Raw genomic sequence first — 21,939 nt, forward strand, 5'->3', positions numbered from 1 at the left:
CCAGAGCCCGCCCTAAGCATGCAACAGGGAGGGTGTGCCCCTCACGGCGCAGCCGGCCCTGCTCCTGCTCCTGTTCCTACTCCTGCACCTGCCCCTGCTCCTGCTCCTGCTCCTGCTCCTGCTCCTGCTCCTGCTCCTGCCCCTGCCCTCGCTGGGCCGGGCTCCCGGGGCCTGCCGGGGCGGGGGGAGCGGCTCGGCCCCCGCAGGGACCCCGGCCCGGCCCCGGGCGGGTTCTGTGGGCGCTGCGGCGGCTGAGGGGGAGGATGGCGGCGGAGCGGGGAGCGGGGCTGCGCATCTTCAGCGATGTGAGTGCGGGCACGGAAACCATCCTTCGCACCGGGCACCTGCGAGCGTTTGGGGAGGGGGCACCTGGTTTGTTATGTTTTGCCTTTTTATCTTGTCTTTTTTTTCTCTCCATACTTCCCCCCCTCCCCCGTCTTTTCTTTTCTTTTCTTTTCTTTTCTTTTCTTTTCTTTTCTTTTCTTTTCTTTTCTTTTCTTTTCTTTTCTTTTCTTTTCTTTTTTTTTTTCTTTTCTTTTCTTTTCTTTCCCTCCCTCCCTCCCTCCCTCCCTCCCTCCCTCCCTCCCTCCCTTCCTTCCTTCCTTCCTTCCTTCCTTCCTTCCTTCCTTCCTTCCTTCCTTCCTTCCTTCCTTCCTTCCTTCCTTCCTTCCTTCCTTCCTTCCTTCCTTCCTTCCTTCCTTCCTTCCTTCCTTCCTTCCTTCCTTCCTTCCTTCCTTCCTTCCTTCCTTCCTTCCTTCCTTTCCTTCCTTCCTTCCTTCCTTCCACTCTTTCTTTCATCTTTTTTCTTTCTTTCTTTCCTCTCTTTCTCTCTCTCTCTCTCTCTCTCCCTTCCTCCCTTCCTTTCTTTCCTTTCTTTCCTTTTTTTCCTTTTTTTCCTTTCTTTCTTTCCTTCCTTTTTATTTTTTTTTCCTTGACCTGTTATCTCCTCTCTCGGTGGGAGGGGGTGAAGCCCAGTGAGACTGTGAATCTTCCCCCTTTCCCTTTCCCTTTCTCATTCCCTTCCCTGTATCCTTTCCCCTTCCCCTTTCCCCTTCCCCCTTCCCCTTTTGCTTCTAATGGCTGCATGTGTGAGAAGAGCAGGTTAGTGTTTGGGGGTAGCTAGAAGAGGTTCTGTCACCATTCTAATAAACAGTCACCTTTCTAAATAAGTTGCTTCAAATTTTATTGTTTTTATTGGGGCGGGGGGTGGGGGGTGGGGGCACTTTTCACTTGAGTTTCTCATCCTATAAAAGTTTTTGGGGTTTTTTCACTAACCATGCAGGTTCTTCCCATCCCTTTAGACCCTGATGAGTTTGAGGTGCCCAAGGTGAATGTGCAGAGAATCCTGAGCCCCTCAGCCCTTTGAGGGTGAGCCCAGGGAGGTGCCCTGATGAGCATCTGGCCACGCCACCCCTGAGAGGTGCTGTGCTAGGCTGTCACCAAGGGCTCTGCATCTTGCAAGGTGCAGCTGTGAAGTTTTTTGTCTAAATTTGCACAGCACAGAGCATTTCTTTGTTCTAAGGCAAACCCTGGTAAAAGGCAAACTCCCATCCAAAGATCTTCAAAGTATCCCCCGACCTTGGTGAGACCTACAAATCTTGAGACCAACTCTACCACCAACTCTGATCCACTTCAGACCACCTCTTGTATTGGCATTATTCCACAAATCAGCTGAAAATGGCATAGCCTGTATTAAAGGACTCTTTATCTAGATATTTTCTCTAATATGCCCACTTCAACTTCCCCAACCTTTCCCCAAATTATTTCAAGCAAACTTCATCTGCTCTTCTCCTGATTTCTCTAGCCTCCACAGAAAATTGTTAAAATAAGACTTTTTATTGACTTTTCAATTCAATTCAATTTTCATTTCAATTCAAGTGTATATTGAAAATGCAGGTTTTTTTCTTGGGTTGGGTATTTTTTGTGTTTTTTTTTTCTTTTGTCTCAGAGATACCACTTGTAAAAGAAATGGGAGAATTACAGTCATGTGTCACAAAAACAGAAGAGAAATACAAGCTGCCAGGAAAGAGCTAAAAAACATTAAATGGAGCCAGCTCCCCAGTTTAATTTAGCACACTGGATTGGGAAATCGCACATGGTCAGATTATCTGATAAACTGAAAACTTTTGATTTCACTAAAGTAGAAAAGATAATTCAAAATAAAATTATTTGTTTAATTTTCAGCATTTTCTTAAACCAGTGTCACGTTCATATTTATAGGAAAGCAGATACATTTCAGAAACCCACAAATAGGAGGAGGCTGTTTCTGTGATTTTCCTCTTATATCTGGAGGAAAACCTTAAATCCAAGCCATGCCTGCTTCAAAGCAGGGACTGGACCCTGGAGGCCCTTCCTGCTGTGAGAGTACATTCATGTCACAGATATTTTAGATATTTGGGGATATGTGTAGTTGTGTGATTACTCCTCAGTGAAGTACCCCCACCTATATAAACACATTTAAATTAGATCAGGCAGCAGGAGGTTTGTTGTAAGGCTGCACAGAAAGGGCAGGCCCTGAGGTCCTGATCCCCCTGGGGAATAGAATTATAAAATTATAGAATGATAAAATTGCATGGTTGGAAGGGATCTTAAAAATCATCCACTTCTAAAGCCCTGCCATTGGCAGGGACACCTTCCACTAGACCAGGTTGCTCAGAGCTTCATCCAGCCCGGCCTCAAACTCTGCCATCCACAACCTCCCTGGGCCGCCAGTACCAGTGCCTCAGCACCCATACAGTAAAGATTTTTTTCCTAACATCTAATCTAAACCTATTCTCTTTCAGTTTGAAATCATTCCCTATTGTTCTGTCACCAAATGTTCTTATAAATAATCTCTCTCCAGAGAGAGAGACCTAAAGAGAGTAATTTATGATTGCTGAAACAACCTCTTCTGTGGTCTTCTGTCAAACTCCCTCGCAAGTGTCTAAAGGATTTTAATACTTCCTTAAGGTTGGGGGCAGGGGGGTTAATTAATTCAAACAAATTAATATAAATTTTAAATAATACTTATAAAAATAATAAATACATAAAATAATTGATTTAAAATCAATTTTTAAAATTACTTAAGCAGAAACTTTTGCCACTATTGACCTATGGTTATCGGACATTTCTATTTGATTGAAACTCCACTGCTACATCCCTTCAAAAGTCAAATTCTTATACTGAAAATTGAGTGTATCATTTATTTGGATAAATAGAGAGGCAAAGTGTCATCTTTCTAAGTATATTTCATATTTTATGTGCTGTAAATTTGGTTCAATGCGAAGTTCACCATCAGTGAAGTCCTGGATGTGGGTCACAACTCTGTTGGTTTCCCTGCCAACCCCACCCTCCACAAAACAATCATGAAGGTGCTCCAAGAGAGCTGGGCACTTGGATCCATCTTGTCTGGTTTCACTTCTAGGAGCAGAGCAGTCATGGCATGTGCTGGAGAAGCTGTTTAAATGCTGCTAACATTTCAGTAGACCAGAGAATGTGTTTCCATTGCTGTCAGCTCTCAAAAATATATGTGCAAAACATATTTTGAAACACTTCAGTGATATTTGCTGCAGCAATAGAAACTACATTTGGAAGATTTGCTTTCTTGCCTTGCCTACACTTGTGGCAGCATTTCCTGGATGATTCCCCATTGCAGTGACACTGAGTCTGATCCCTTTGTGCCACCCAGCTCCTCTCCTGACTTACCCTTTGCTTCCTCCACCCACACAAACCATGAGTCTTTCTCACCATCTGAGAGGCTCAGCACATCCTCCCAGCCATCATTCTTCTTCTGCTTCTTTAAGCCACTTCTCTCAAACCTGAATCCAGTATCATGGTAGCCATATGGTACCAGGTTTTGTGCCTGAACATCACCCTTGTAATCCATAAACAAACTAGAAAATAAAGCTGGTTCTTGTTATGGTCTTGGTTTTCAGTGCACACAGCAAGGGAGGAGTTAAAAAAAGCTCTGAGGGACAGATGAAGACATATTAAGAACTTTAAAATTTTATGCAGCTTTGTGAAAATGTGATGTAGAGCCCAAACTGTAAATGTGTACTAAGAAGAACATTGTTTGTTATTAACCCATACAAAAGAAAAAATTGACCCTGTTCTTTCTGTCACTCTTTTTGTTTAGATATTAAGAAGGGCAGACAAGAATGGTAACATGTCTTGCCCCTTTCCTTTGGAAAAAAAAAATCCATCATTAATTCAGCATTTTAAGTCATGTTTTAAACATCCTAACAGAAAAAGCAGACATCCCTCATGTCATTTTATGTTTCCTGCAGATTCAGTGCCATGTATTATGTTGTGTTGTGATCTGATGTTCCCTTCTTTAAGGACAGATCTTATGCTTTCACAATTTGACATTTGTGTTTGATTTGCACTTTGGGTACATGCGGGTGTTTTCTAGTGACACTGACTCAAGAAGGTCCGAAATACTTGTAAGAAGCTCCATCATATCTTCTTAAAACCATCATAGGCTACATCCAGAAATCAGCTTGTTTTTGTATTTGTTCAGAGTGTCAGTTGGAAGAATAAACCCTTGAATCCAATGCACATGTTTATACTACAGAAATCATAAGGTTTTTGTTAACAAGAGAAGCATTAAATCCACTGATCAGACAGGTTTAACCTTGACAAGTAATTCCTAGTCCAGTCAATCCTCAGAAACCAGATACTGGGTACATTCAAAAAAGAGAAGGCAAATGGATACAATGGTAAATCAGTGATAACTTACAAGGAAGAAGTCTTGGACAGCAAGTGGCTACTGTACAGTTTGGTGGTATAACTGCGCATGTTGAATGACTGTGTACTGTTGCTGAGAGAGAAATCTCACCTCCACAGCCCACTTCTGTTTGCTATTCCTGCCCCAGTTTATGTGCAGCAACTGACACTTCCCACAGGAAGTGGGAAGGTAGTCTCCTTCAGAGAGCTCAGGAGCCACAGAATCCATCACTGTGACAGTTTTTGGTAGTGTTTTCTTTGTTATCTCCCTCAGTCAGCTAGCTTGCCAGTGGTTTGCATGGGCAGTGATGGTGCAAGGTGAATTCCAAGGTGAGGGCTGGCACGGGGAGGACTCCCTGCACCTGCAGTGGGGCATCTCTAGCTTAGTTACCTGGCAACCACAGCACAGCTCTGCTGGCATCCCCCTCAGACCTGCTCGTGGTGTTTATAATAATGTGTGTTCATCTGCCCTGAAGATTGATGAGGGTCAGAGCACATGGTACAGGGCAGAACTCATCACCCTCCCCCCGGAGACTAAATGAGACCCTAGAGCTTTGTGTCCCTGCCCTGGACTTTGGGCTTGTGCTGTGCCAGCCCTGGTGGATCCACTTTGGTGCTTAGGAGCACTTCAATCCTCATTTGGGTTTCCCCACAGCTCATTACTGTAAATTGCTGTGAAAACAGGGGGAACAGCTCCCAGTATTGGGGACAAACCACCAGAGCAATACAAAACAATATCAGCGTGAGAGATTTTGGTCACTGGTATTCCTACCTGTATAGGTTTCTTTACAATATATTATTGGCAGAAGAGTGGCTAAGTTCAGTCACTTCAGTTCTATTAATGTCCATGAACTTGAAATTATTTCAGCTTTTAGGCTTTAATTGTGTTTGGTCAACCATCAATTGCCCATGGGACTTCCCCTTTGCTTATCTAGCAATGCACAGGCTTGTTCCACATTGATAGGGAGATTTGTTTCAAGGCTGTGAAGTTGAAGCTAAGTTCATTTTCAGCAAGGTTATTGGATATGTGACCACTTACTGAAAATGCTTACACTGTTGTCACCATAAATTATTAGTTTTGGTTAATGACTGGTCTACTTACACTTTCAGTGTCACCTTTCTGTGCTACAGGAAATCAACTATTGGCTTTCAGTAACAAATACTACATTACTGTCCATGACACAGCCCTGTTAAATTCTCTCGTATACTTTTTATAGAACCTCCTCTGCTATATTCATTCACTTGATGAGATTAAAATACCTTCAGAGAAAATATTATCAAAAACTTTACTAGAATCTTGCTAGACAGCAAGGAAAAAAATATATCAGAAATAGTGGATGGATCTGATAAATAGGAGTATTGTATAAGCATTTTTACTATGAATTTGTGGACTGTGGGACTTCAGGTAAGCCTTCCACCACAAGGAAAGATAAATATTCTTGCAAAGGCAGTATAAAATGAAAGATCAAAAGAGCCAAGACATTCCACTGAACTGCTGGTACTCAAAAATGCTACAACAATTTATGGCATTTGTGGTCAATTAAGAAAGTCCTTTAGCAAACAGCCATGTGAATGAAGTCATATAAATGGCTTCTTTCTTTGCCAGCCCAGGTACATATATCATTCTGTTACTGTCCTATTTCTGGAAATATCAGCTATGCAGAGATTCCATGAGAGGATCACCTTCATAAACTCTATCTGTAGTTCTTATTTCATGGCTCTGCTTTTTGTGGAGCTGATCCATATATCTCCCATAAATGAAAAGGTCATATGATTTTTTTTGAAGGGAGAACAAGGCACAGGGAAGGATTTTAAAGAACTATATGGTTCATAATATTGACAGAAGCAACAGAAAATCCTGAGGGGGAAAAAAAGCAATTTCATAAAGGTGAGATGCTGCACACTGACCTTTTTGGAAAGGAGATGTTTCAGGTCTGTATGTCAAAATGAAATTTTGGTAAGGTTTACTTCATAGAACACCACATGCTCAAAGGAAAGCATGTGGATTTCACACAGAACTAATTTGGAAAAAAAAACAGCTAAAAGGAAAAATCTTCATTTGTTTAATTTCTTTTGCTATTTAAAACAAAATTAAATTCATTAAAATCCTCACAAAAATTAAAATCTTATCCCTAGCCTGCAACGGAGGGAGTGAAGAAAAAATGGGAAACTGGAACTGCCAAATGCAATCTTTTCTAACCCCCCAAAAAAATTTCACTTCCCTCATCTCTCAAGAAACAGTGGTTGCCTCACACACATGTGAATGCAGCACTTGCATGTGCTTGTCTGCATGAGGTGTCTCTCTCATCCCCTGATATGCCAGGAGGGACGTGGGGCACCCCTTCAGCCTTGCAGTGACCTGCAGTCAAGTGAAATGATACTAGTTGTTGGTGAATGTCACCCAGGGGCCTCTTGTGACCATGCAGCTGTGACATGTGCCCAGTTAGAATTGCTTCCTGCCAGAATTCCCTCCTCTTAGCATAGGAATGGAGTTTCAAATACAGACTACATTGCAGAAGTCCAGTCACAAACACTCTGACTGTCAAATAGATGGGGGAAAAAAAAGGTACTAATGTACTGAGAATGCAACCCTTGATCTTACAAGAGTAACAGGGGGAAGGTGCCTTGACACTGATGGCTCAACACAGACCAAAGGCAAGGAGCACCACAAAATAACTAGAGAAAAGTGCCCTGCCTTTGCTGGCATCGTGGTGGGGGTCATTTCTCTTCCCACCCCTCTGGGGAAGAGAACTATTGCCTTTGCCTTTTACCAGAGTCTGTCTATCATCTCCAGCTTTGGATCTCCTCTCCTACTCTGGAAACATGGCATGCTCTGGTGTTTGAGACTCCCCTTGGCACTTTTCAGTGTCCATCCAGTCAAACCTGGAGGGAGTGACTCCTGGCTCTGTCCCCCAGGAGGAGTAGCTCCCAGCTGTCTCTCTCCTCCACAAAATTCGAATTGGTATTTGATTATGGCGTTAACAAAGGCCATAACTTAACAGCTCCTGCCCCCAAGCTCTTGGATGCCTCTAGGCCCTAAGGAGGGCAACTCTAATATGACAGGTTTGGAAAAGATGGTTTGGATATAGATGCTTTCATTGATTTGCAGATACAAGTCAGCTGTTAAGAAAAAGCACTGAGTAAAACTATAGCTCAGACATTCTTAAAGCTGCTAAGAGGAAGATATTTGAAAACATCATTGGTAATGTCTGCTACAGAAGCAGACATTTTCATAAAAACCCAAAAAACCTGAACTGTAAGGCACACTGTAAACAGAATGCTTCAGGCAGCAAACAAATGAGGGAAAATTCTAAAAACTGACTGAACAAAAGAAGACTAAAGCTCCATAGATTGACAAACCTGAATATCAAACAACCAGCAGACTTGCAGCAGAATCTTATTAATGTCAGAATCACTGCGTTTATGTCTGGTTTAATTTTTTTTCTCTGACATTTCAAACAAGTACTCACTGAAAGCTTTTCCCCCTGCCTAAAAAAATATATATTTTTAAATGTATTTGAACTAGGATCTATAAAATAAAAAATAGTCAGATGAGATAATCTTTGAATTCTGTCATATTCAGTACCCCTGATATCCATGATACAGAGCAGGCACACCAGGCTTTTAAATGTAGAATTCTGAAACTGTATAAAATACTGTGATTATATATGCAGCATATTGGTTACAATAATCTGGGGATTTCAGCCCAGCTCTAAAACCATGCTAACACTGGCCTGACAAAAACTGTGGATCATAAATAAAGGATTCCTTTAAATAAGGCAAGTGCAGCAGTAGCATGCTGTCCCTTTCACTGGTATCAGTGACCAAAGGGATTGATTCACAGATCATAGGCTTTTGAGTGACCAACAAGATTTCCAGAAAATAACCAGAACGCCTCTGAAGTGCACCTGTATGATCATCAGGAGGAAATCTTGCAATGCCTACTCCAGAGTCAGCTTTGCAGAGACCAGAATAGGTGTTTTCCTATTCATTATTTATTGACAGTGCCATTTCAGAATAAACACTGACTTTCCAGGTGAGTCTTCTACCATCTGTGTCGGCTCATGTGTCTGTAGGTGAGCTCTGGCAAGGTGAAAGCTGCCTCACTTCAGCAGTTCTCAGACTGGGACTTCTCAGTGGCTCTAGCTTGTTTACCAGAGTCCTAGCTCATGCTGTGCCTGAGGATTAAGGGAATATGCCTCTGAGAGAGAAAGCAGCTTGGGAAAGGGATCTCTGGAAGCTTCCTTAAAGTGAACTGTCAGAGTTGGCCTGCAGGCTCTCAAGGTTGCCACTTAGTGAGTTAAACTTTTTTCCCAATAAAAATTTTGGAGTTATACCAAAGCAAAGAATGCAAAATCCTCGATTTCAACATTTTTTACCTAGGCCAGTATCTCCTAACCTGTGGCTATAACATCCTGTCATCTCATGAGGTCTTCAGCCAGCCCAGAAACTGCCCCAGAAGCTCTGCTCAGTGGCAGCTGCATCAGTGCACAGGCTGTCCCCTCCATATGGTCTGGCCAGAAAGGTCACAGCATGACAGGGTGACACACTCTTGTGTGACCTCCCTGGCGAAAAACAGCAATGTGCAGGAATCCCTTGGGGAAGTTCAATGCACCACGATACCCAGAAGAACCAGGTCTGAGTGGCCCAAACTGGCCATGTTTGAGCTACAGATTTACTGAATGACTTTGCAGAGTGCATTTTCTAAACAGAAGCCAGAGGACAGAAATTCTCTGAACTGTAGCATCCCTGATTTAAGCTCCCAAGTTACTCAGTGAATGGATTAGTAAGGCAAAACCCTTGGAGTACATCGCATGAACTCTCACCATGTTGCTGTTTGCTTTCTGACCATCTGGATCCACTGCAGACATAATCCTGCATCCTGTTCCAGAGCCCAGGCTCAGCCTGGGGTGGGATTCCCCATCCACCTCCTGGGTCCTTCAAGTGCTGCATGGCTGGAGTCTGTGCTACAGATGCCCAAAAATATTTCTGTAGAAATAACCTAAACCCTCTCCCTGTTAGCCTTGGAATCACTTGGTTACTTGTGTGAAGCTTTTCTAGCATACAAGATGGAATAATGGCTCAAAATGCTTATTTCTGATTTTATCAACATACAATATAGATCAGAGTCAATGAAAGCTTAGTGCATTTGCCCAGACTCTTTAAATCATCATCTATGTCTGTGCTTTTTCTGATGCAGCCCCCTTATGATTGGGACCTAGTGGATATTATTGGCATGCTCGCCTTGGCACACTGAAATTTGTTATTTTGGCAGATCTTTCTTGGTCTGATTCCAGCCTGTGTGCCCTATGTTAATAAACCATGTGGGTTTCATTTTTTGCATCTGGTTCAGTCCATCTATGTCTGTTGTGGTGTGCCCCCCCACACTGCCTTGTTTTCTCTGTGCATAGGGCAATAGGACTCAAGTAATCTGTTCCAAACCTTTTACAGCAGGTGTGGCCTGTCAGTGCCTTCCAAAGGACAGGTCCCACAGCAGGTCCCCAGGAGCAGGTGAGCTGGGAGGAGGACCCATGTTCACACTGCCTTCCCAGTGTGTTTGCTTCAGCCACGCAGGCTCTGTGGCTCATGTGAAACACTTGAAGGCTTTAGGTTCAAAAAAGGCAGATGGATTCAAAAATCCATAAAGGGCTGTCACAACACCCACAAGAGAAACTAAACTCCCACTGAGAATTGTGAGGGCCTGAATGTGTCTGTGTTTTGGCCCTTGGCTTTCCCATGGCAGAAGTGACTTTGAGCACTGTCATTTCCTAGTCCCAGTTGTACCTCCGTGGTGAATAAATACTTTCTGCCACGGGGAGTTTTTCCGTTTATTAATATAATTTGTTGTTATCTCTTCTTCCTTTGCTAATTGTTGGCCTACAGGGGCAGAGATCTGTTCTTATAGATCTGTGCTTATAAACAACGCCACTGCCCTGGTAGTGTGCATGCTGCCAGCCTGGAGGCGGGTTTGGTGTGGCCACAGCTCTGGTCACAGAGAGCAGCAGGCACAACTTCCCAAGGATTTTTCCTGGGAAGGCAGTGAGAAGCAGAGAGAGAAGAGGAGAAAACAATTCTTATCTCTATTCACTGCTCCTGTTGTTGCACATGTGGAATGTGTTATGGAGATTGTTTACCCAAAGTGATTTGGTTATTGGACACTGGTGAAGGCTGTTTTGATTCCTTGGCCAATTGGGTCAAAGCTGTGTCCTGGCTGTCTGCAGACAGTCACAAATTTTTCTGTAGTATAGTATAGTATCTCTTTAGTATAGTTTTAATATAGTATTAGTGTAATATAGTATAGTTTAATAAAGCAATTGTTCAGCATTCTGAATCATGGAGTCAGAGCACATTATTCCCAGCATCAGGGGCTCCCTACAACAATAGGTTTGGCACTGTCTGATTGGGTCAAGACAGCTTTGAGGGCTCTGTTATCCAAATCACATCCTTCTAAGGTGAAACCCAGGAGGAGCTTCAGCCAAGAGTTGTTCTCTCCTCTGATTGCCAAAAACTCCTGCATGTGGCTCTTCCAAGTGCCATAGCCCTAGGGCTGCTGTTCAGCCATATGAGCTTCATCTGATGGGCTCCTGCTATGAAAAGATTCTTTTTTAAACTGCTCAGAAAGGCTCACAATCCTAACAGGATGCCCAAAATAGCGGACTGTGGAAGTGGTTTAGTTGTCCTCCAGCATTTGCTGGCATCTCTGTGAGACATCCTTCTTCACATCACTGTAACTTCCTTCACCAGCTGTAGTCTCGCCATTTGCCATTATCTTTGTGCACACAGGCTCCAAGTACCTCTGTACCCTTGTCCATTATTTGCTCAATACCTTTTAGCTCGCTGAAATCACCTTTCAGTTCAGACCGTGTGTGATTTTCCTCTGTCTGATACACTGTTCTCTACTGAAAACATCAGCTATCTAAAGAATATCCTGCAGATTATATTAGCATTTCTGCAGCCGACTGGCTGGGGGATATCCCTTGGGCATATTTTACACAGAAAAACATCTACTCAATAGACAGGTGAATGTTGCTAAAATAAATGTGAGAATGCAATTGTAACACGGAGGAAGGCTCCTATAAACCACTGTGTGAATCTGTTTCTAAAGTTGCAAGTACAATGTGGGGAAATTAATTTTATTGTTTATATTTTTATTTATTTACTTGTCTGCCAGTTGGGAGACAAAGGAGAGCAGGTGACTGTGCCTGCTTATAAAGAAGCCCTTCTTTTGAAAGATGTCAGAGAAGACAGACAAAAGCAAGCAGGTCTTGCAAAACAGCTTCTTAAATAACATTGCCAAGGCAAATACAGCTGAAGGTTGATTTCCCTGATGGATGCATAGCTTCAGAGAAGTTTATTTCATTACTCATCCTTCCCCTGTCACTTTGCCAGTGGCAAGGATTGAAGAATCTCTAATAGAGGTTTCTGCTCAGCACTTAAGCCAGATAGCATTTATCTGGGCACTCCAAGGGCACTGAGGTGTGCCCAGGGCAGTGGTGCTGAGGACACATGACAGAGCCTTTAAAATAAAAGCTATTCTTGACACTTGGGGGGTTAAAAAACTAAACTGTCTGGGCAAATGCATCTTCAATTTAACAGCACAGGGAGCGCTTGTTCAGCATTGGGTCTGAGTTTCATGAGGAAGCCCAAGGATGGCCACTGGCAGTGAAGCCCTCCCCAGCTGCTCTGGCAAAACAGTTACACAAAATCAGAGAAATGCCCTGGATAATCAGAGCTGTGTTTTGGTAAAAGTAACACTATGAAGTCTGTAAGTACCAAACAGGTTCAAAAAGTCCTTGTGTTTTGCCAGAAACAATCTCAGTGATTTGTCACTCAATGTCAATAATACTCAGAATGTTATTAAGAATAAACAGCAATGAACCAAAAGGCAATGTCTGCTCTTGGATGACAAAAAAATAAAGAAAATAGCTAAAGTACTCAGTCTGTTGGTGGATCAGTGATTTTCTGGATTGAGATAAAGCCAATGATCCTGAAGGACTGAAACAGACTTTTTTTGTATTTTGTGTCATACCCCAGGCTGTTCTATGGGTAAACTCTTTTGTTTGTCTCAGGAAAGTTGCCAGAAGTCACTGAGTATTCTCAGTCACAAGTATTCTTGAGTATGTGTATAACTTGCATGCAAATCCGCCTTCCCAGCAAAGGATAAAGCTGCAGAGGTAATTTGATTAAGTAATTGATTGTGTCTGTAAGAGCCAAAGGAAGCATATCTGTGAGAACACTCAGCTCAACACACTCAATATTTGATATTCCTTTTCTGTAACCAGAGCCAAATGGCAAATGTACTTAGATTCTCAGCTAGGTAATCATTGCAGTTTTGTGCCATCTTGGTTTCTGGCTCTTAAAGATCTTGACATTTTATTTTGATTGTAATGATGATCATCTCCAGCTACACTCTGTCTTTTCATATTAAACATTTCAAAATGGTTTTGTTGAAACAGATGTTTAATTTGTACAATTTTGAAACCTCTTCACAATATCTGAAGCCATATATTCCAGTCAAATTATGAAATAATAGCAAGTAAAAGAAGGAGGAAACTTCTCAGCTCTACTCTTCAAATCTGCCTGCTGTAGTACAGCATGTAGTCACAGGAATTAGATACTGCCTTTATAATAGATTCTTCACCACTATAAAATGAAGTCACCATACACTGTAGATTAGTCTGATGCTTAGAACATCTTAGTCTTATCCTCTACAGTTTTTTTTTTGTGCCATGTGAGGGATTCAGTACGTTACTGAGGGAAAGAAAGAAACATGTGAACTTACATTTAGTGCTACCCAAAAAAAGTTGTGAAGTGTTAGGCTATAAAAACATTCTTTATACTTCATGCAAAGTCTCATTCAATTTAGATAAATTATTACTTAAGTACAATTTAATCTTTCAGATTTCTTCTAAATAACAGGAAAAGGTGTATCTTTATTTGACTTTTGTTTGCTGATTATCACCCTTGCATTTAAAATATGAAGTTTCTACATTCAAGCTAAAGACCTAGAGGCTTTTAATACTTTCCTCTTTTACTGCATGAAATAAACAAGAAAAACACATGAATGAAATTAAGTCAATTTCCATTTCTTCATTGTTTCAGATGATGGAAAACTGTCTTTTGATGAATTCAAAGCTTACTTTGCTGATGGAGTTCTGAATGGAGAAGAGCTGCATGAACGTTTTTGCACCATTGATACACACAATACTGAGTAAGTGCCCCCTTCTTACAATTCCAGTGCCACTTTCTGCACCTGCAAATGGAAAACAGACCTCAGGCTGATTTTAGGAAACAAGTTTATGTAGAAAGCTGCTTGAAGGAAGCCAGGCTGTGTCGTATGGCTATAAACTGTATAAGTGAAGAGTTTTGAAAACTCGTTGAAATATTTGCATATTTCAATAGATGTGATTTGGGTACTGAGAACACAGGGGGGAAATTGGATGCTTTCTGCATTCCCCCACTGTGGAAAGAAAAGGAGCTCAGGCCTCCTTCAGGCTTAACTGTGAATTCCTCAATTCTCAGTTCCACTGAGTCATACTGAGATGAATACTTGGAGCAGATGTTGAGAAGGAAATAAAATAGAGGAAGCAATTATATATAGTAAAGAGTTGTGCTGGTGTGTCCCTTGGGATATTCCCATTATGGTTGGGTTTAACAAGGCCAAGGGGAAATAAGCTGACAGGAACTTCATGAAGTTCAGCAAGGAGAAGTGCAAAGTCCTGCTTCTGGGGAGAAACAAGCCCCAGCTTTTGTGGGAAATTGAATCGAATTAAAGGTAGTAGAGTTCACAAGATTTTAGAGTTTGTGCCAAAATAATGTCCTGAAGTAAGCAGAAGAAATGGTACTCGATCTGTTGGACTTGTGGGGAATAAAAAATACCACAGGATTTATGAGGTATTAAGGGATGGGGTGATGGAGACAGGCAGGGGGAGCCACCACCCTGGAGGTATTTGGGGGATTTGGCAGTGCTGGGTTAACAGTTGGTCTCGATGGTTTTAGAGGTCTGTTCTAACCCAAACAATTCTATGATTCTATGGTTCTATGCACCAATAAGTGCTGGGGCCCATTCAGCTGCAAAACAGCTTGGCAGAAAAGGATATTGGGTGGACACCAAGTTGAAAATGAGCTAACAATGTGCCCTTATGGCCAATAAGGTCAATGAATGACCCAGAGTCAAAAACTCATGTCAGAACCAGACTCATTCATACAGCTTTGGACTTCCTCATATGTACCACATATCTGTGTAAGTGGTTTTATTTTAGCGTAATTCCATTTGTCTGCAAGCATCCTGATAAGGGCAGAAATTCTTGATACTAAGCAAGATTTCTAAGAAAAAATACAGATGTTCTACATCTATTTTTCCTTCCTTTTTATTTGTAAAGCTTTTAAAAATAATTTTTATATTATTACTATTATTACATCATTTTGTCTTTAACAGAGAATTTATAAATCTGAAAAATATGTAGAAAAGTGAGGATAACGTTATGTTTTTCCTCCTGGTAGATAGGCACACCTGAAGAATTGGTGCAATTGTTGAATGCTGCTGCTATTAACTGAAAATAGGTAATTAAACTGTCATAGCAGCCATCTGAGTGAGACATCATTCTCACTGTCCAGAAAAAGTCTGGCAAAAATCTGGGCACAAAAGTTTCAGAGTAAATGCTGTGAAGAGTTCAGTTTTCATGTATTTCAGGGAATGGAGCAGGTGGAAGATTAAGACAAGCTACTAAATTACCTGTTTGAACCAGAAGAAAGGGTGCTTTGTATTGATGGATTAACATTTGTTACAGGAGGAGGAGGAGAACCTAGATATGGGTAAGAAAAAGTACTTGAAACTTGAAACTTGGATTTAAAACAGCAACAAGAAGATTTTTGAGTGGTTTTTTCATGGAGTCTTGAACTGATAAAAGGCTTTAGGGTGACTTTGCAGCTGAAAAGTATTATACCAGGCTTGGTGTATAACAGAGGCAAATACATTTTAAAAGCTTTCCCCTACCCCTTTATAAGCTTTTGAGAAACCTATCAGCAAGATGTCACAGGCCAAATATCAGATGGATGCAGCAAAGAGAGACAGCTTGGCCTGTATAATATAATATCCTTGTTAACACAGCTTTCAAAAAAAAAAAATCACATGGAGCAGATATGATGAAGCAAAAACTTTACTCACTGGCATTTCCTGAAAAGGGCAAGTTATGGTAAAATGTCTCAAATTAACGAGCTAGTTAAGAAAAGTAGCAAAATGTTCATTGAACCTTGGGAAGTGTTTTAATGGAAGCATTAGGAGAATCATGTACATATCAAACAATTCCCAAACCACCTATTTTAAGATATTTTCACTTCCAAATTGTCCAAGGGAATGAAATGAAAATCATGCAACTCAGAAGTATTTTATGGCTGGTTTTCAGGAGGGGAGGGCAAAGAATGCTGCTCAATTTTGTACCTAGTGGGAGGAGATTTGCACAGATTATTTTGTCTCTCTTATCCAGTTAAAATGCAGACACTGTCGAACTCTGGGTAAATCTTTTCTCTCTGTTTCACTTCACTATTTACAAATTGCAGACGGTAGCTCCCTATCCCAGGAATATTTCATAAGCATTGTGATTATGCAGTGATTTACACTACACATAAATGCCTAGGACAGATGTCTAGGGAAGCATGTCATGATCCCTTTGTTCATTTCTTGAAGTATCTCAAGATTTCATAACCATCTTGTCACAAGAGCAGACTTTGGGTTGTTTCCACCTGCTTTAAATCCTTTAGCTCTGCCAGCATTCAAAACCTCACTGTCTGTGTGCACAAGTCTTTGTACTTTTAAGCCTGAAGATGAAAAAGATGTGGCCTTGGGGTGATAGCCATGGACCACAAACTCAGGCAATTTGAATTCCCTTCTCAGCTGTACTGCAGTAATTTTCCAATAAAAGATTCAAAGCATGAATGACTTACACTGGCTTAACACTTCTAAGGGAACTAAATTAAGCAAGTATTGAACCCCACTATTACACAGGCCCTAATGTTGGCTGGTTGAAGTGAGATTTAGATTATTAACTTTTAAAAAGACCTATCCAAGCTAATGCAACATGCTTGTCACAAAGCAGATAGGCTGTGGAAGACTGCTGAAATGAGTAATTACCATTTCTAATGTGATAGCAGGGAAAATAACAGAGGGTTTAACTTCCCAATAATTCAGGTTGTGTCTGCCTGACTGACTAGGATCTCTGCACCTTGGTGTTTGAAGCAGTCAGGTGTTCTCTTTTTACAGAGTAAAAGGAGTCAATTAGTGCCTAATCAGCAGGAAAAACACAGATGAGTAAGAATTAGTTACTGCCCCACCAAGTTTCCAAGACATAGGTTGAATAGGAGTCTATTATGACAGGATGAATTTAAATGTACTTTTTTTCATAGGCCCTCAAGTACAGGTTATTAATTCAGGGCAGATCATTGCTTGTACTGAAAATTTGCATTAGCTGAGGGTATTTCCTCAGTTTGAAATACATAATTTGGACATATATTTTGCAGTTTATGAAGGTACTTCCATGTATACTAGTTTTCTTTCTATTTAAAAATATGTACCTTACCTTTTTATAACATTTGATATATTAAATAAATACTATTAAAGACACAGTGTGCAAATTGATTGCCTTAATTTTTTAGCTCCTTTTTTCCTTTGGACACAGCCAGAAACAAATGCATAAGACAACCAGATTAGGTGAAGTAGCATATTGATGCAAGAAGGAAAATATTTTTCCATCTTTTAGTATTGCTATGATATTTTACCTTTCTTGAAGGTAAGCTTTGATTAGGCCATACAATGAGCATTGCTGACATGTAATTACCAGGTGACTGTTCTAGGGGGGTAGCAGTTAACCATTCTTCTGTAAATGCAGTTTCCAGTATTGTCATTACTTCAGAGTGAAGCTGAAAGCCAATTAGGCATTTGACTGCCCCTGAGAGTCACTTCTATTTGTGCTTTCCAGGATCTCATGAAACCTTTGGGCAATCATATACCATTAAATGGTATAAATCAGCAGCTGTGGAGGGTCCGCACTCAGATGCCCTCACACTGCCAGTGGAAGGAAAGGCTTTGCATTGATGCAGAAGGGATCAGGCCGAGGCTGTTACAGCCACATCTTCAGGTTCTTGTTTCCTAGCATGCATTTTCTTCTACTGCAGTGTTCTGTACTTAAAGACTGGTAAAAAAACCCCAACCAAACAAATACAGGCAGGAAATCAAGAGCTTTGACTTAAGCTTCAGCCTGGAGTTTGTACAGTAATTCTCCCCCCCTTTTTCATAATGTTTTGCAGGTAGCCCCAGTACAAACACACTCTAAGCATCTGGGCAGCATCTTAGGTTCCTCTTAAGTTATCAGGAAGCCAAGGTAGATCCCCACAGTTTCTTGAGTAGGAGCCAGGCCTTCAGAGTAAGAGTTAGACCAACATGAGTGCATATCTGTGAGCAGGGAAGGGGCAAGAGGAAGAGTTTATCTTTCTGTCCTGATTTGACATACATTTGACGTGACATCCATGTTACACATCTGTAATGTCAGTTTGGACCTTGGTCAGTGCTTGTCCTAACACTTCAGAAAATCTCAATGCACTCTATTTGAAATCTGAGTTAACCTTTTTGGAGGTTTGTGAGGGTGAAGGAAATGCAGTGTGGTTCCTCACCCCTCTCTCCTCCCCCAGTCTGAGCTCCAAGCTCCACAGTGCTCAGTGAGACTCTGCAGGGCTGGTGGGAGCAATGGGAAGGCTGTTGGAGCAAATGTGAGTGCTGCAAAGGCACCAGAAGACTTTCTTTGTGCTGACAAGGAGGGTCATGAAGAACATGGCCTGCAGGTTGTAGTTAGTTTGGAGCTGAAGTAATTTTGGAGCTGAAGACCCACATACTGTGCTATCTCAGAGCATTCTGGTTATTAAATGAATGCAAAACATCCTTCATGTAAAACAATGTTGAAGCAGAGTTGAGGAAGCTCTGCAGAAATACTGCTGTTTTGTTTATACGTGTTATTGCATGACTGTACTGCCTGTACTCAAAGTAGAGAAAAGTGTCAGAAGCGCAGGTCTTTTTGTACATGGAGAGAGAAACATGTGGGAAAAGTTTGAAATTAGTGGTTTAAGGGGTGAAGGCTGTTACAACTCATTTCATTGGTAAATCATCTCCTACCTAATTTTAATGCCAACTCTGACAAGCTTGTGTTTCAGCAGAGCAAGAATCCTTGACATGGTTGATGGTTTAGAGAATAAGTCCTCACAAAAATCATTGCAAATGCAACCTTCCTTTTACCCTAATCCTTTACCCTCCCCCCACTCATGACGTCCATGGAAATTGTTTTAGCATAATGGCATCCTCTGGGAAAAGGTGTCAGAAGATAATGAGAATATTTGGCAAAGGTACAAACTAGGAGATATACAGAAGGTCTCAAGGGGATTTAGTCTGCAGCACTGCCAGAGAGATAGTGCAATAAACACTTCACTGATTACTGACTCACAGGAGTCTGTGGGGAATCAGACTTACTATTCTCCCTTTACACATTGGTAAAATGAAATCCTTAGTCAGGACCCTAGTTACAACGTCCTAGAGCTATAGAGGGCCTGGGGCACAGGCAGCCTCCCAAAGGTAGGGAGGCCCCATTAAACCTTTGTGTGTGGCCTAAGTTGAACTGTGCACAAGCCACAGATGAGTTTGGTGAGGATCTGAGAGCCTTGGCCACCTGCAGTACTGAGCTTATGCTGGAAATCGGGGGAGCGTGTCATGCTGCATGCACAGCAGATGGAGGGATGGCACATGGCACTATGGAGACATCTGCACTTGCATGCCTATGTGTCAGCAGAGTGTCTAAGGCTCCCTCATGCTCAGGGAAGTCACTGGCACCTAAGATGTGATGCTGTTCACATGGGCTTCAGCTCAGTTTCCCAGGCATTAGGCATTTGAGATGTTCACACTTGAAAATCAGCCCAAGGTGGAAAGTGTAACACAGTAGAAGTAGTTGGGACATGGGTGGTGGGAGAAATGCTAGAGCATTTGAAGCAACACTAGATGCCTGTGTTATATCAAATTACTTCTGAGTCTCCTCCTAGCTGGTCTGTTAAACCCTCTCACTCCACTGAATTCTCTGGGGCTCCTTTGCCTGGCAGGGAAGGTTGGACAGCCAGCGCCCATATGGACATCTACATTTGGGACTCAGCCCCAAAGTGAATAAACCTTCCAGGTCTCCATTAGCAGAGCCCTAGTTCCTCCCTTGGGTCAAAAGAGAAATGCTGAGATCATCTGCCCTAGCAGCAAACTCCCAAAGGTGACAACTGGATGTTGAGAGGCTGGTTAGCAATCCTTGCAGCCCTGGGAACCCATGAGCCTGGAGCCCAGTGCTGGGCACTGGAACTAAAATAAAGGACATGTTTATATGGACCAGAATGCTTCCTTCAAGGTTCTGCTTGTAAACTCAATAATTACAAGTCCTCAGCAATTTAAGGGTGTTCTAAGTGTAGTAATTATCTCTGCCTTGGATGGTTTCCTTCTGTTTTAGTTGGAAGGCATATTTCAGTCTCATGCTGTTGCTGATCTTTCACAGTTCAATACAAGAAAAGAATAATTAACTTTTAAGTAAAACAAGAAAAATAAAAAAAAATATTAAGAACAATATACATACAGACAGGATCTTTAATTAGGGGAATTGCAGGTGAGTAATTTTTTTAATAATTTTTAATGCAAATTTGCAAGAGGAAAATAATATATTAGGGTTTGACCATTTTTAAAAACTGGTTCTTTTAGATTTAATTATAGTTTCAGGCACATGGTGCAGCATTGGCATCAGAAAGGTGTGTTTGTTAATATTTAAGACATGTAATTGCAGTTATTGGCTTTCACACAGATTTCTCATTACCATAGCTATAGAAATCAGTTCGGAAATGAAGCACAGAGACAAAGGCAAGATACTGGTCAGAGTGAGCTGATTATGAATTTTAGCATTTCACAACTGATCAAACAAGTTCACCAAGAATGATTTACAAAATCCTGATGCTAACAGATCTTCTGGTCAGACAGATAAGCTGCAAAAAAATTTTGCTTGGAAATTTTCCTTGTGAGTGGTTATTTTTAATGGGAAATTCAGCTTTCTGCAGAAACAACTGGCAGTCCCTCTCAGTGAAAAAACCAAACTAATGACTATTTTCAGTTGCCTTTAACTAAATGGAGGTGACTTAAAGTGCTTCATTTCAGTTCTGCAGTAGATAACATTGGCTTCCCTGCAGTAAGCTGGCTGCTTAATGGTCGGTGTAGTTTGGAGGCCTGGTCCCTTCCATTATCTGGGTTCCCCAGAGAACCATAAGATTTTTAATACCGCTCAAAAATCACCAAGAGAGGTTTTGCAATGACATCAGATAGCTCTGGGGATTCTTATATGAGTCCCACCAGGCCCCATAGATTTGTAGGGATCCAGCTGAAGCAGCAGATCCCACGCAATTTCAGAGTCTACTGGGAGTCAAACATTCTCACAGCCATGATCCTCCAGCTCAGGGCACTGAGACCTCCTTGGTCCATCATCTGTGTTGAAGACAGAGGCAAAGAATGCATTAAACCCCTCTGCTTTGTCCATGTCCTTTTTGTGAGGTGCCCATCCACATCCTGTAACAGGTGATGTTATTACTATGCTGCCTTCTGCCATTAATATATTCAAAATAACTTTTTTATTTTCTTGCACATTTCTGGGCAGCTTCAGCTCCAGTTGATCTTTGGCTGTATGAATTTTCTCCCTACACTGGCAAGCTGTGTTTCTGTATTCTTCCCATGTCACCTGACCTTGCTTACAATGGGCACACACCTTCCTTTTCCGAAAGAAGGTGCCTGTTCAGCAAAGCTGACCTTCTGCCTTGTTCGCTTGATTTCCGACATTTTGGAATTGTCTGCTCCTGTGCATTTCCAAGGAGTGTAAGAAACCAAAGTAAACATTTTATTTTGTCTAAGAATAAATAATTTAATCTCAGGGTTGTTTTGGTTTTGTTGGGTTTTTTAAAATCATTTTGTGACAAAACCAGAAATTGAAACATTATCCTCTCCTATGGAGTGAAAATTCTGAAATTTGCTCTCTGTGGCAAAAGAGCCACCGTGATCCTGCATTTCATTTCCTCATTTAGGTTTGTGTCATTCAGACTCTGCAAAAAAAAAAAAAAGATCATAGCTCTGCAGCCCTTGTACAATGTTCTACAAATTTCAGCATACACCACAAGTTTTAATAGCATTAT

The 21,939-nt window shown here is 41.5% G+C and overlaps 1 protein-coding gene across 1 annotated transcript in view; it reads left to right on the plus strand.

The window, feature by feature from the left end:
* The first annotated feature begins 263 nt into the window (after positions 1-263).
* NECAB1 (N-terminal EF-hand calcium binding protein 1) overlaps positions 264-21,939 on the plus strand; it is a 52,629-nt gene continuing 30,953 nt past the window's right edge. Inside the window, 3 exon segments of the mRNA XM_030964475.1 lie at positions 264-372; positions 4,074-4,139; positions 13,807-13,915. Coding sequence (XP_030820335.1) covers positions 264-372; positions 4,074-4,139; positions 13,807-13,915 — 284 coding nt within the window.

This window comes from Camarhynchus parvulus, chromosome 2, assembly GCF_901933205.1.
Source record: "Camarhynchus parvulus chromosome 2, STF_HiC, whole genome shotgun sequence".
NCBI lineage: Eukaryota > Metazoa > Chordata > Aves > Passeriformes > Thraupidae > Camarhynchus > Camarhynchus parvulus.